This window comes from Aquarana catesbeiana, linkage group LG12, assembly GCF_042186555.1.
Source record: "Aquarana catesbeiana isolate 2022-GZ linkage group LG12, ASM4218655v1, whole genome shotgun sequence".
NCBI lineage: Eukaryota > Metazoa > Chordata > Amphibia > Anura > Ranidae > Aquarana > Aquarana catesbeiana.
This window is the reverse complement of record NC_133335.1, coordinates 38,789,184-38,804,746: the sequence shown is the minus strand read 5'-3', so window position 1 is coordinate 38,804,746 and position 15,563 is coordinate 38,789,184. Positions and strand designations below refer to the sequence as shown.

The window sequence follows — 15,563 nt, the reverse complement described above, 5'->3', positions numbered from 1 at the left end:
TCCACAATCTAACACTAACCTATCTAACCTTGTAAAGAAGAAATCAGTATAATAATTGCACAATTATTAGGCAAGTGAGTATTTTTGACCAAATCATAATTTTTATGCATATTGTTCAACTCCAAGCGGTATAAACTTGAATGCTTATTGGATTTAAGCATATCAAGTGATGTATATTTGTGTAATGAAGGGAAGGTGTGGTCTAAGGAGATCAATACCCTATATCAGTGATGGCAAACCTTGGCACCCCAGATGTTTTGGAAATACATTTCTCATGATGCTCATCCACTCTGCAGTGTAGTGGAGCATCATGGGAAATGTAGTTCCAAAACATCTGGGGTGCCAAGGTTCGCCATCACTGCCCTATATCAAGGTATTTAGGCAGCTTCATTTTCTCAGGCAAAATAGGCCAAAAAAGAGATTTAACTGACTCTGAAAAGTCAAAAATTGTAAAAAAAAGTCTTTCAGAGGGATGCAGCACTCTTAAAATTGCTAAGACAATCGCAGAACCATCAAAGTTTTGTTGCAAATAGTCAACAGGATCGCAAGAACTATGTTGAAAAAAGACGCAAATTAACTGCCAAAGATTTGAGAAGAATCAAACGTGAAGCTACCAAGAACCCATTATCCTCCAGTGCTGCCATATTCCATAACTGCAATCTACCTGGAGTGCCCAGAAGTACAAGGTGTTCAGTGCTCAGAGACATGGCCAAGGTAAGGAGGGCTGAAACCTGACCACCACTGAACAAGACACATAAGTTAGAACGTCAAGACTGGGCCAAGAAATATCTGAAGACAGATTTTTCAAAGATTTTATGGACTGATGAGATAAGAGTGACTTTTGACGGACCAGTTGGATGGGCCTGTGGCTGGATCAGTAACAGGCACAGAGGCCCACTTATGCTCAGACACCAGCAAGGTGGAGGTGGGATGCTGGCATTATTATAGATGAGCTAGTTGGACCTTTTTTTGGGTTGAAGATGGACTAAAAATCAAACCTACTGCCAGTTTTTAGAAGACACTTTCTTTAAAAGAGAAGTATGTTTTTTGTTTTTGTTTTTATTTTAGATTCATACTTGCCTAGGTGGATGCAGCATCAGACCGATGCTGCATCTGTCCCCCGCCGTCTCTGCACTGAGAACCAAGCCACCGAACATCCGTCCGATGGCTTGGTTCTCACAGATCCCAGAGAAGAGAGCTGCTGACTGTCAGTCAGCAGCTCTCCTCTCTACTTCTCCACGCTCATTGGAGCCCTGAGCTATGGAGGGTCGGGGAGCGGCCGTTGCAGCTGAGACTGCCATCAGTCAAGGCAGCTGGCGGATCCAGACTTTGAAAGTCTGGATGACACGCTGCCTCGACTGATGGCAGTGACGTCAGCGGAGAGCGGACTTCAGACCACTTTCTGCTGAAAACGGGTCACAGGAGTGCAAAACGAATTGCGCTCCTGTGACCCAGAGGAGAATCCCAGCCTAAAAAGCTCAGGCTGGACTTCTCCTTTAAGCAGTGGTACAGGAAAAAGTCTTCATCCTTCAAGAAGACCATGATATTTATACAGGACAATGCTCCATCACATGCATCGAAGTACTCCACTGCATTGCTAGCCAGTAAAGGCCTTAAAGATGAAAGCATAATGAAATGGCCCTCTTCCTTACCTGACCTAAACCCTATTGAGAACAGATGGGCACTTTTTAAACGGGAGATTTATGGTGAAGGAAAACAGTAGACCTCTCTGGGCAGTGCCTGGAAGGCTGTGGTTGCTGCTGCACAAAAAATTTGATTATCAAAAAATCAAGAAACTGACAGACGCCCATTAATGGAAGGCTTATGACTGCTATTGAAAAGAAGGTTGGCTATATTGGTCACTGATTTTTTAGGGGAAATGTCAGAAATGTTTATTTGTACATTTTAAGTTGTTTATTATTCTCACTTTAACAGGTGAAAATAAACAAAAGAGATGGGCAAATTTTCGTTTTTCATTTAGTTGCATAATAAATCTGCACATTAATAGTTGGCCAATAATTGTGCACACATAGATGTTCTCCTAAGAAAACCTCACTTTTACTTTCTTAAATATTCAGGTTTGAGGTTTACTAACATTTTGGATTGACTAAGAGCACTGTAGTTGTTTATTAATGAAATTATTCCTCAAAAATACAACATGCCTAATATTTGTGAACACCGTGTAATGCCCTGTACACACGACCGGTTTTGCCGTCGGAATGAACTCTGAAAGTTTCTCCGACGGAAGTCCGACGGAATTCTGCTCAAGCGGTCTTGCCTACACACGGTCACATCAAAGTCCAACTGTCCAGAACGTGGTGACGTACAACACGTACGACGGGACTAGAAAAAGGAAGTTCAATAGCCAGTAGTCAATAGCTTCCGTCTCGTACTTGCTTCAGAGCATGCGTCGTTTTTGGTCCGTTGGAACAGCATACAGACGAGTGGTTTTCCCGATAGGAATTGGTTCCGTCGGAAATATTTAGAACATGTTCCATTTCTAGGTAAGTCAGAATTTTCAAAAAAAAAAGTCCGATGAGGCATACACACGATCGGAATAGACGATGAAAAGCTTCCATGGGACTTTTTCTGTCGGACATTCCGCTCGTATGTACGCGGCATAAGAATGGAAGGCAAGGTAAAATTCAATCCACCAGCAGCTAAACCCTCTGCATACTGCTATATACGTAAAGTACTGTAAACCCAATCATGAAAATCTCATGGAGACGTCAATATGTTAACCATTTCTAGCCCAGGCCTATTCTAGCACTTTTCTCCTACATGTAAAAATCATAATTTTTTTCCTAGAAAATTACTTAGAACCCCCAAACGTTATATATATGAATTTAAAAAAAACAAAAAAAAAAAACACTAAAGTTAGCCCAATTTTTTTTATAATGTAAAAGATGATGTTACGCTGAATAAATAGATACCTAACATTTCATGCTTTAAAATTGTGCACACTCGTGAAATGGCGCCATACTTTGGTACTGAAAAATCTACATAGGCTACACTATAATTTTTTTTACAGGTTACCAGTTTAGAGTTACAGAGGAGGTCTGGGGCTAGAATTATTGCGCTAACTCTAATGTTCGCGACGATACCTCACATCTTTGGTTTGACATATGCAGGCGCTATCTACGTATGCGTTCGCTTCTGCGTGCGAACACAAGGGGATGGAGGCGCTTTAAAATGGTTTTTTTTTTTTTTTTTTTTTTATTGTTTTTTTCAATTTTATTCCTATTACAAGGAATGTTAACATCCCTTGTAATAGGAATAGGGCATGACAAGTCCTCTTTATGGAGAGATGTGGGGTCTATAAGACCCCACATTTCTCCTCTAGGCTGGAAAGCCTGAGATAAAAAAAACAAAAAACGATCTCAGGCTTCCCAAAAAAAAAAAAAAAAGTCAGTGTTTACATCTGCTGGCGCCGCTTGCGGCCTCCGAAGGTCATAGAGATGGTCAGGGACCATCTGGTCCACAGTCAGCTCCATGGTAAACAGCCTCCACCGGCCAATTCATTCCCTGGCTCCCCGATCGCACGGAGGGCATTGGCATAATTCAGATATCTCCACTTAAAGCTAAGCATGTCATATAACGTCCACCTATGGTTAAGTGTTATTTTAAAAGTCATCTTCAGTTTTTTTAAATCAAATGCTTTTAAAACAGTAATGCCTGGTGATCCTGCCATGAAGATCCTTGATCAGCCTGTCTCCCAATTGGGCCCCTGTGTCACCCTATCAGAAGGGCTTCTCATGGAGACTACACGTGGCAGTTTCAACACACATTCTGCAGGCATGGTCCATTATTATCACCATCAGGAAACTCGCCCAGAGAAATGCAATGTAGCCACTGCTTGAGTGCATGCAAGCAGGAAGTGGCTAATCCCTACCTGCTTCTGATCTGTGGGTATGGATGTGCTGTATCTCAGGCTGACAGCTAAGTGGCAGGGTCTGCCTTCAGCAACCACTTGACCAAGCTCAGTGTTGTAAAAAAAAAAAAAAAAAAGGCATTGGTGCAACATCTTTTGCGTGTTAAGAATCATTAGTAGCTTACAAAAGGCAGAACCTTCTAATTCTATGGTTGCAGGACAGAATCTATCTATCTATCTATCTATCTATCTATCTATCTATCTATCTATCTATCTATCTATCTATCTATCTATCTATCTATCTATCTATCTATCTATCTATCTATCTATCTATCTCCTTTAAAAATAAAACCCTACCCTAAGAGCCATTATATAATATATGGGAGGTCTTCAAAAAGTTGCCGCACTTTTTTATATTAAAAAAAAGTGCGGAAAGTTTTTGTTTGATAGGGGATAAGGCACTGTTTTGAAGACTTATAGGGGAAGATTTACTAAAACTGGAGCACTCCGAATCTGGTGCAGCTGTGCATGGTAGCCAATTAGCTTCTAACTTCAACTTGCTCAATTAATCACTTCAATACCAAGAACTTTTACCCCCTTCCTGCCCAGGTCAATTTTCAGCTTTCACCACTGTCGCATTTTGAATGACAATTACGTGGTCATGCAATGCTGTACCCAAACTAAATTTTTATAATTTTTCAAGACAGATAGAGCTTTTTTTTAATTTTTTGCTAAAAAATGAAAAAAGACCAAAAATTTTGAAAAAAATAAAAAGCTTTTCTTCGTTTCTATTATAAGATTTTGTAAATAAGTCATTTTTCTCCTTCACTGATGTGCTCTGATGAGGCGGCACTGATGAGCACTGATGAGGTGTCAACTCATCAGTGCCGCCTCATCAGTGCCAATCAGTACCGCCTCATCAGTGCCCGTCAGTGAAGGAGAAAACAAAATTTTATAACAGAAACGAAGAAAAGCTTTTTTTTTTTCCAAAATTTTGGTCTTTTTAATTTTGTTTAGCAAAATATAAAAACCGTAGAGGTGATCAAATACCACTAAAAGAAAGCTCTATTTGTGGGAAGAAAATGATAAAAATGTAGTTTGGGTACAGTGTTGTATGACTGCACAATTGTCATTCAAAGTGCTACAGCGCTGAAAGCTGAAAATTGTGCTGGGCAGGAAGGGGGGAAAGTGCCCGGTATTGAAGTGGTAAAGGGAAAAATATTTGAAAGAAGAAAAGCACTACTAATTGAACTATAGTTTTTTTTATGTTATTAAACACAAGAAAGTTTATCACTGAATAAGGAAAGCAGTTTTGTGGTTTGAAAGTAAGGTTTTGGTTTAAAAAGATTAACTGGCTTGCACGCGGGTAGGAGCAGCCAACATTTTTTATTTTATTTTGTATGCAGCACTGATGGGCGGCACTGACGGGCACTGGTAGCCATCACTGGTGGGCACTGCTGATGGGACTGCACTGATAATCATTGCACTAATTATCAGCACAGACCCCCCCCCCATCAGGAAAGCCGCTTATCACTGACAGCGCGCGCGTGTAAAGGAGTGCCGATAACCGGCACTTCCTATTTACACTGTGATTGGACACTGCTGATCACATGGTAAAGAGCCTATGCCTCTTTACCATGATCGGAGATGCAGTGTGTCCAAACAACACAACGCACCACCGATCGCCGCACTGCACGCACACGAGGGTGCGCACGAGCAGCATGTTGTGAAGGACGTCATATGAGGCCCAGTCACAACAATTAAACCACCGCCTGGCCGTCATTTTGCTATAGGCCGGGTGTGATGTGGTTAAGCTTTGGTAATAAAACCTGGAAGCTGATTGTTTTATATGCAGAGCTGCACCAGATTTTGCAAACACCAGTTTTAATAAATCTTCCCATAGGATTTTGTCAGTAATGGGTTTTATTCAGTACATCTGAAAAGGATACAATGCTAATAGTGTTGTCAGGCAGGAGGTGGGGAAGAGGGCCAACAAGTCTGAAGAACTGCACGTTCTGAAAAGTGATGTCACGCTTCCATCCACCCCCACTGTACTATAGTATAGCGTATGCTCATTACTTTACAAACGTCTAGGCGCATATATTACAGATATAAAACAACAATATAAAAAAAAAAAAAACACAAAGAAGGACACAAAACAATATAGTTTTTGCCTTTTAAAAAAGACCTTTCTACTTAGATGTTACTGGGTTCCGGCCCGGATAGTGAACGCCAACCCTTCCTATAGTGACTAGTGCTTCAGGGGTTGTGGCCAACGAGGAGACGTTGTTCACAGTTGGTGGTCTTGTCCACGGCTAATAGGGTTCTGGTCCAGGGTGTTTGGGCTCCTCTACTCTTTGTTTCACATTCATATCCGCAAGGACTCTTAAGTAGCTTTGCTACACTGCCCGATACAGGGATTGTTTTCTTACCCACAAAAGTTAGCGTCTTACTTATTCATAGCAGCCAAACGGACGATTTATAGAGTCTGGAAGAAGCCCTTTGTCCCGTTTGCCATAGTGAAGAGCATTTTGACTGACCTTATGGTCAATGAAAAAATGTCTAGCATCCTTCACGACTCTCACTCTTAATTTTTTAAAGTGTGGTCACCTTGGTGGTCTTATGCTCTACCCACCCTGCATCAGGACAGCTTGGGTCTTTCCTAGGGTCTGCTAAGTAATTCCCCCAACCTGCAAGACTCCTCTCCCCTCCTCCTTTTTTCACTCCTCCCTCCTCCCTCTTCCTTTTCTTCTTTTTCTCTATTTATTCTGTTTCCTTCCCTTTTGAGGCCGAGGCTGGACCCTTGCCAGCCCTCAGTCCCTCCTTATGTTTGTGTTACCCTAAGTCCTCGGACGGGCGGTTATGCCGTCAGGTCAATCTCTTTGTTTTTTCCCCTACGGAGTTGTTCTACTGGATGAGCATTCTCTTTTCTCCCCTGGTTATTAGTAACTCATCCTGGCCTCGGCTGGGTGTGCCCAGTAGACTTAAACCCACCTTTTCCCTTGACATGAACTAGTGCACCTGACCCATGGGTTCCCTCCATTGACCCTCGGGCCTAGATGACATTAGAGGACATGAGGCTTGTGCTCCCAGGTCGCTCAGTGGTCACTTGTTCCTTAAAAGTTAACTGCTCATGTAGCTTTTCTAGCCCACGTCTAGCCCACGTCTGGAAGTTATGTTTGATTGGTTCTACCCCTGTGTAGGTGAAGAGCTGTTATACTGTTATGCTTCCTTTTACAATAGAAATGATTGCACCAGAAAAAGGACCTTTCTAGATTTTGAGGCAGCTATCATTTTCTAAAATTTGTGAGCAGTTCAGGCATGGCTTCCTTGTATGGGGGGACCCTATATTAAACTGTGCATGCACAGAACTGGAACTTTCTGCTCGGGTGATTGGTTTCCTGCTGTTCCCAGCAGTTTTTTTCATTACAACACGTGATCATGCGATGGTAGCAGGAAGACCCTCCTACTCATGAAGTGTGTGATGACTGTGTTTCCCACCTCATACCATGGCTCCATCCTCCAACCCCTATGTCACTGCTCAATACTGTAGTAACATATGGGTTGGAAGAAGTAACCACAGCATGCGGCGGGGGACACTGCATCAGACACCTCCAGAATTGATAGTTTTTTTTTTTTTTAAACTGGTAGGATTAATAAGGGATGGAAATAGCAGAGCAGGTGATCACTGCCTTTCATAGCACCACAAATAGTTTAGTTTATAAAAATGTAATAATTCATACAATACCTTCGTATTCAATTTTCCTCTTCTCCAGCTCGGCCTCAATCTGGTCCAGGACCATGGCTAACTCAAAGAGGATTTTCTTCAAGTTGTTCACATTGTCGTGTTCCAATATTTTAGCCTGGAAGAAGAGCATGTTTACAAGTCACTTATATGTTATGGATTACACTACTATACGAGTTTCCATGCACATATTGCTTGCAGGAAAGGGAACAATATACTTAAAGGACAGGTCTTTAAGAGGTGAGCTAGGGATAAGCACCTCATAAGCAAATCAAAGGCAGGTGAAAGCAGCCCAAAGGGAGGTCAAAGAACAAAATCATGCTGTGTTGGTTCTGGAGTCTGATGCCAGTATACATACAGCTTATGTATTACAGGTACTTACAATATATAGGGCTGTCAATTTACGCAGCACTTTATACATATATTGTACAGTATATTCCCTCAAGAAGCTTACAATATAAGGTCCCTAACTCACAGTCATACAGTGGGAAAAATAATTGATCCCCTGCAGATTTTTTTTAAGTTTGCCCACTTACAAAGAAATGAAGGGTCTATCCTTTTTATCATAGGTGTATTTTAACCACTTCAGCCATGGAAGATTTTACCCCCTTCCTGACCAGAGCACTTTTTACAATTTGGCACTGTGTTGAAATGATCAAGGCGATCAAGGGGTTAAATGTGTGTTCCCTAGATGTGTTCTAACTTTATGGGGATAGGACTGACTGGGAGAGGAGACATATCGTTGTTCCTACTTAGTAGGAACAACGATATGTCTCCTCTCCCCTGACAGAACAGGGATTTGTGTTTACACACAGGGATTTATGTTTACAGACACAAATCCCTGTGCTGGCTCTCGTGCATGTGATCGTATGTGGCCGGCGGCGATAGTGCTCGCCGACCACGCACATCGGGTCCCCCACCGTGCAGCGGGCGCGCGCACCCTCTGGCGGCTCTTAAAGGGGAAGACGTACACGTACGGGGTTTTGCCCAGCTGTGCCATTCTGCTGCAGTATATATACGTGAACCGGTTAAATGATAGAGACAGAATATCGACCAAAATCCCAGAAAAAACACATGATACAAATGTTATAAATTGAGTTGCAGATCAGTGAGTAAAATAAGTATTTGATCCCCTAGCAACCAACAATAATTCTGGCTCCCACAGACTGGCTACAGTATGTGCTCACGTGGTACACAGATTAGTCCTGTTAATTTAAGAAGGTGCTCCTAACGACAACTTGTTATGTGTATAAAAGACACCTGTTCACAGAATCTCTTTCTTCCATTTAAACCTTACCATCATGGCCAAGACCAAAGAGCTGTCAAAGGACGTCAGGGACAAGATTGTAGACCTGAACAAAGCTGGAATGGGCTACAAGACCATCAGCAAGAAGCCTGCAGGAGCAGGAGACAACTGTTGGAGTGATTATTCGCAAATGGAAGAAATACAAAATAGCCATAAATCTCCCTCGGTCTGGAGCTCTATGCAATATTTCACCTCATGGGGTAAGGACGATCATGAGAAAAGTGAGGGATCAGCCCAGAACTACACGGAAGGAGCTTGTGAATGATCTCAAGGCAGTTGGGACCACAGTCACCAAACAAACCATTGGTAACACAATACACCGCCATGGATTGAAATCCTGCAGCTCCCACAAGGTCCCCCTCCTCAAGAAGGCACATGTACAGTCCCATCTGAAGTTTGCCAATGAACATCTATATGATTCAGAGAAGGATCGGGAGAAAGTGCTGTGGTCAGATGAGACCAAAATTTTGCTCTTTGGCATAAACTCGACGTGTTTGGAGGAAGAAAAATGCTGACTATGACCCTAAGAACACCATCCCTACAGTCAAACACGGAGGTGGGGACATTATGCTTTGGGGCTGTTTCTCTGCTAAAGGTTGACTTTGCCGCATTGAGGGGCCAAAGGACTGAAGATGGGTCGTGGATGGGACTTCCAGCATGACAATGACCCAAAATCGCCAAGGCAACAAAGGAGTGGCTCAAGAAGAAGCACATTAAGGTCATGGAGTGTCCTAGCCAGTCTCCAGACCTTAATCCTATAGAAAATTTATGGAGGGAACTAAAACTTCTAGTTGCCAAGCGACACCCAAGAAACCTTAAAGTGGTTGTAAACTCTGTTAATAAGGCTTACCTGTAGGTAGTGTAAATATCTCCTAAACTTGCACAGTTTAGGAGATATTCACGATATGCAGTGCTGCTGACGTCATTGGCGCATGCGCACTGAAGAAACGGCCCGCTTGTGCCGTTTCTTCAGTACCCGTGCATGCGCGGGAGTGACATCATCGCGGCTCCAGACAATCACATCGCCGGAGCCTGCGAACCTGTTGGCCGTGGGAGTGGGTGGCACTGCAGGGCATCGTTCTAAGGTAAGTATTTCATAATGAGCTAGTATGCGATGCATACTAGCTCATTATGCCTTTGTCTTGCAGGGTTTTTTTTCAGTTTTTTTTCAACCTCTTTAAGGATTTAGAGAAGATCTGTAAAGAAGCATGGACCAAAATCCCTCCTGAGATGTGTGCAAACCTGGCAACCAACTACAAGAAATGTCTTACCTCTGTGCTTGCCAAAAAGGGTTTCTCCACCAAGTACTAAGTCATAATTTGCTTGAGGATAAAATACTTATTTTTCTCACTGAACTGCAACTCAATTTATAACATTTGTATCATGTGTTTTTTTTATGAATTTTTGGTTGATATTCTGTCTCTATCATTTAAAATACACCTATGATAAAACTTATAGACCCTTCATTTATTTGTAAGTGGGAAAACTTACAAAATCTGCAGGGGATCAAATCATTATTTTCCACACTGTACATACACATACTAGGGACAGTTTACCTACCAGCATGTCTTTGCGTGTGGGAGGAAACCCACACAGACACAGGGAGAACATGCAAACTTCATGTACTTAATGCCATGGTTGGGATTCAAACCAATGACCCTAGTGCTGCCAAGTGGAAGTGCTAACCACTTAGCTACTATGCTGCCCAGTTTCTGGTGGATACAGGTGAAGTTTGATGACTGTGCCACTCCTAGCAGCAAGTAAATACTTTCACTGGCCTGCTAATGCTGTTTACCTTTACTGAGGACCAAGTTGTGTTTTAGGCATGCTAGGAGCTCCCTGATCCTCAGTGCACTGTGTAAAGAGGCTATAACTGTAGTACATCTTGAACCTGGCCTTGCCCCTTAATTTCACAACCCAACTAATGTGCGGCCTGTGGCCTTTCAGGCACTGTTATTGGTTTGCGGAAAGGTGATGCTTAGCTAAGGTCTTTCTACAAAGTGGGCCTATGATCAAAGGGCTAAATTAAAGATATCTTGCTTAGTAGTTCAGTTATTAGTAAAACAATAGATCCAAAGCCAGTATGTGCATGTCAGGCTCATTTTTCAGGGCTTGAGTAGGGCTTTTACAGGACAGAGCTGAAGCCTCTTGGAAATCATTCTGAACTTTGCAAATGCCCACCCTGAGAACTCCAACTCATAGTTGCTAACTGTCCCGGATTTCCCGGGACATTCCCGGGACTTGGACTCCATTCCCGAATTTGTGGTGTCCCAGGAAATGTCCCGAGAAATCCGGTTCTCGGTTTTCGAAGCCGCCGCCGCTAGAGGTCCGAGGCCGGCGGAGACTTTATTGAAGTTCAGGAAGATGGCTGGGGGGGCTAGACGGAGCTCTGCCTCGCCCCACCTACCCCCCCCCCCGCCCCGCTGCCAGTCTGATATGGAAAGGGGTGGGGGTTCTAGTCATGCTTAGGACACCTCTGAGGTAGGGGGGGCGCACCGCTGTGGGACTCCTGATGTGAAGGGGGGCTCCACTGGGGACACACACCTGATGCAAGGGGGGCTCCACTGGGGACACCTGATGTGAGGGGGGGTCCACTGGGGACACCTGATGTGAGGGGGGGCTCCACTGGGGACACCTAATGTGAGTGGGGGCTCCACTGGGGACACCTAATGTGAGGGGGGCTCCACTGGGGACACCTAATGTGAGGGGGGCTCCACTGGGAACACCTAATGTGAGGGGGGGGCTCCACTGGGGACACCTAATGTGAGGGGGGCTCCACTGGGAACACCTAATGTGAGGGGGGGCTCCACTGGGGACACCTAATGTGAGGGGGGCTCCACTGGGGACACCTAATGTGAGGGGGGGCTCCACTGGGGACACCTAATGTGAGGGGGGCTCCACTGGGGACACCTAATGTGAGGGGGGCTCCACTGGGGACACCTAATGTGAGGGGGGGCTCCACTGGGGACACCTAATGTGAGGGGGGGCTCCACTGGGGACACCTGATGTGAGGGGGAGCTCCGCTGGGGACACCTGATGTGAGGGGGAGCTCCGCTGGGGACACCTGACGTGGGTGGGGGGGCTCTGCCGGGGGCACCTGATGTGAGGGGGGCTCCACTGGGGACACCTGATGTGAGGGGGAGCTCCGCTGGGGACACCTGATGTGAGGGGGAGCTCCGCCGGGGACTCCTGATGTGAGGGGGGGCTGCGCTGGGGACACCTGATGTGAGGGGGAGCTCCGCCGGGGACACCTGATGTGAGGGGGGGCTCCACTGGGGACACCTGATGTGAGGGGGAGCTCCACCGGGGACACCTGATGTGGAGGGGGGCTCCGCCGGGGACTCCTGGGGTGAGGGGGGCTCCGCCGGGGACTCCTGGGGTGAGAGGGGCTCCGCCTGGGACTCCTGGTGTGACTGGGGGCTCCGCTGGGGGCACCTGATGTGAGGACGGACTCTGCTGGGACATCTGACGCAAGGACGGACGGCTGGTGGCAGGCGACGTGGCTAGTGACACGCTCAGGGATCCCACTGATTCTGCATTATGGTAAGTTGAATGATTTCATTTTATATTACAATGTAATAATAGAAATAATGCACTTCAATATTTTTCCTAAGCCATGCCTACAAACGAATGCCCCACCCCCTAATTATTGTACGGCTCCGCCTACAGCCACAAAAGTGTCCCACATTTTTTTTTTACAATGTTGGCAACTATGCCAACTCTGCATGCAATGTGTTCGTTTTTAATATGGCCAAGGGTATCTAAAATTGCATTCACACATTGAAACAAGAAAGTTCTGTCTTTAAAACGAAGGGGTTCTTTATAGTTTGGCTATATAGACCCCTGTGGATTGTAAAATGAGCTTCTTTGTGGACTAACAAACCAAGCTCAATCCCCTGCTCTTGATGGCACCCTCCCTCCTGGTGTGTCAGTTTCCCCTTTAGTTAAATTGATCCAGGTTCGATGTTTCCACTAGAGCTCCAAAGGAGCTAAGGTGGACTTCTTATGCTTTCATGACTTACCATGAGTTTTTTCTGTTTGGAAAGATATGGCTCGGTGAGTTGAGGATCCTCGTTATCGAGTTTCAAGAGTTCTGTGCTGGCATTGGTCAGGTGTCCTTAAGGATGTTGTATAAACAAGAGAAGTGTGTCAACTTATGAATGAAAGCCTTGAAATATATGGAAGCAAAATACATTCATCAGTTAATCACCACTTTTTGCACATACTATATACATCCTATATTATTTGGTTGTAAAGACAGCACTCCCACACACTGAGAAGTAGGTCTGGGCTGCTTGTGTATTCCTAGAAGTGTAAATTACCGAGACCATTTTAGCAGAGTGAAAGGCCATAAGGAAGGACTTCTTGTAACACGCCCTTCCAAAAAGAAGCTTCTCTTTGCTCAGTGGCAGAGTGGAGAAGGCTGGATACTACAAATATTGGAAAAATCCTTAATAGAAAAATCAATAGAAAACAAATTAACCTCTTCTTCCCCTTAACCAAGTAGCTCTAGAAACAGCCTTCAACCCTTTAAAAGGTTGCAACAGAATTTAGTGATTTTAGGTGAAAGGTGCATTTATTTGGGGGGCATGCTTAAAAAAAAGCAAAATAACAGCATTAAACATTCAAAGGTTAGCTTGCCAATTCCCCAAAACTCTTTCCCTAGGTAGGAGTCTGTGTGGTCTTCCCATAACTTCCATCTTGCACCAACTGAGTCATTCAGCTCCCCTCACCTCTACCATCCACACAATCTGACTTCTTGATTAAAGCAGTGAAAAGAGCAATGTTGATAAACTGAATGTGCTGACCCCGAGCAGCCAATCAGATGTCAATTTTTCATCACTTTACAGCAGCTACAACAAATTAAAAGTGATAGCAGACTGGGAAATCTATATGAGAGATAAAAACATGCTGATAATTGTAAACGTTGGTTATCGCTCTATATTGAATGTTTGTGTGGGCCTGTTATCACAAGCAATCCTGGAATTGGCAGCAATACTTCCACATCTTTGTATGGCTACCCTTCAGGAAGAGCCTGTTCTGTGTTTTACAACTTATTATCTTTTGCGGGTGAGCTGCATGAAGTCTCAACCCTTATCTGAAATCCGCTGAGATTAAGGTGGACAGGTTATTAGGGGTATGAGTCGATTCTAGTTCATATCCTTTACTACTAATAAACCTTTCAAATATGCATCTCATATATAGACACTTACGTCGGATCTCATATATGCACACTTACGTCGGATCTCAGCAGTGGCGTACTTTGGGATCATAGAATCTATTGTAAGTTCTGGGTGAAGAATACATCCATGTGTGTAGGCATCAATGGGCAGGTTTTCCAGCAGCTCTCGGTATTGGAGGACCCTGGAGTGTAGAAGGCTTCCAGATTCTGGTATCAACTGAGGAATAAGTTCTGAAAATGATAAACAATAACTCGTAAATGTAGACCGATCACATATTACACATATTAGTAATCTTAGTTGTACAGGCTACTCAGCTCTTCTCCAGGTTATTAACTATGACTTTCATCAAGATTTCACTCGAGCTTCTTCACCTTCATACGATGAGAGATTAACTGTCCCTGTTCTATATCACACTTTAATATGCCCAATGGTCTGCAGGAAATAGCATTACACTAAATCAGCTGTTCTCAACCAGGGTTCCTCCTCAGGTTGCTAGGGGTTCGCTAAACGGGGGCTGAATGACTTACTATCTGATGGTGCCTTCATAGTTTTAGTGACAACACCAAATACAACCACCACATTTTTTGTGGAAAAACCTTACCTTTCCTCAGGGGTAAGGTGCAAAAGAACAGTCAAAAGTGAAACATACCATGTTTCCCCTGATTAAGCTAATAGAACCATGCTTTAAAAGGGTTATCTTTTTCTTTCCTCTGGATTAAGTTTAATCCAGGGTCTACAGTAGGGTCTCCATCAGAATCCCCTCTTACATCAGGGTCTACAGTAGGATCCCCATCAAAATCCCCCTTACATTTGGGTCTACATTAGGGTCACCATCAGAATCCCTCTTACAAGAGGGTCTACAGTAGGGTTCCCATCAGAATCCCCCCTTACATCAGGGTCTACAGTAGGTTCCCCATCAGAATCCCCCTTACATCAGGGTCTACAGTAGGGTCCTCATCCAAATCTCCTTTACGTCAATGTCTACAGTAGGGTCCCCATCCGAATCTCCCTTACATCAATGTCTACAGTAGGGTCCCCATCCAAATTAGATTACAATGTTTTATTGGATGAAGGAATTTAAAAGAAGACCTCACCTAACAAAAATACTGAAAAACAATTTACAGTAAATGAACTGTATAAATTAACTTTATAAAATATGATCTGTGTTATGTTTTTAGTATAAAGACTCTGGCTCTACCCATTCCATACTGCTGACTCCTTTTGACATTCAGAGAATTTTGAACTTTCAAAACAGCCCAGTTGCAGGTGAGTTCTTTGTCTGCCAATCATATGATGTGTGTGTTAGCAATCCCCTTGGTCTACAGTAGGGTCCCCATCAGAATCCCCCCATTACATCAGGGTCTACAGTAGGGTACCCATCAGAATCCCCCTTACATCATGATCCTACAGTAGGGTCTTCATCAGAATCCCCCCTTAGATCAGGGTCTACAGTAGGGT

General features: G+C 44.0%; 1 protein-coding gene across 1 annotated transcript in view; it reads right to left on the bottom strand.

The window, feature by feature from the left end:
- The window catches only part of GDAP1L1 (ganglioside induced differentiation associated protein 1 like 1), a 74,295-nt gene that overhangs the window by 17,374 nt on the left and 41,358 nt on the right, over positions 1 to 15,563 (bottom strand). The window contains exons 3-5 of the mRNA XM_073607608.1: positions 14,162 to 14,335; positions 12,945 to 13,039; positions 7,620 to 7,734 (exon numbers count right to left, since the gene is read on the bottom strand). Of these exons, the coding sequence (XP_073463709.1) occupies positions 7,620 to 7,734; positions 12,945 to 13,039; positions 14,162 to 14,335 (384 nt within the window). The remainder of the gene's footprint in view (positions 1 to 7,619; positions 7,735 to 12,944; positions 13,040 to 14,161; positions 14,336 to 15,563) is intronic.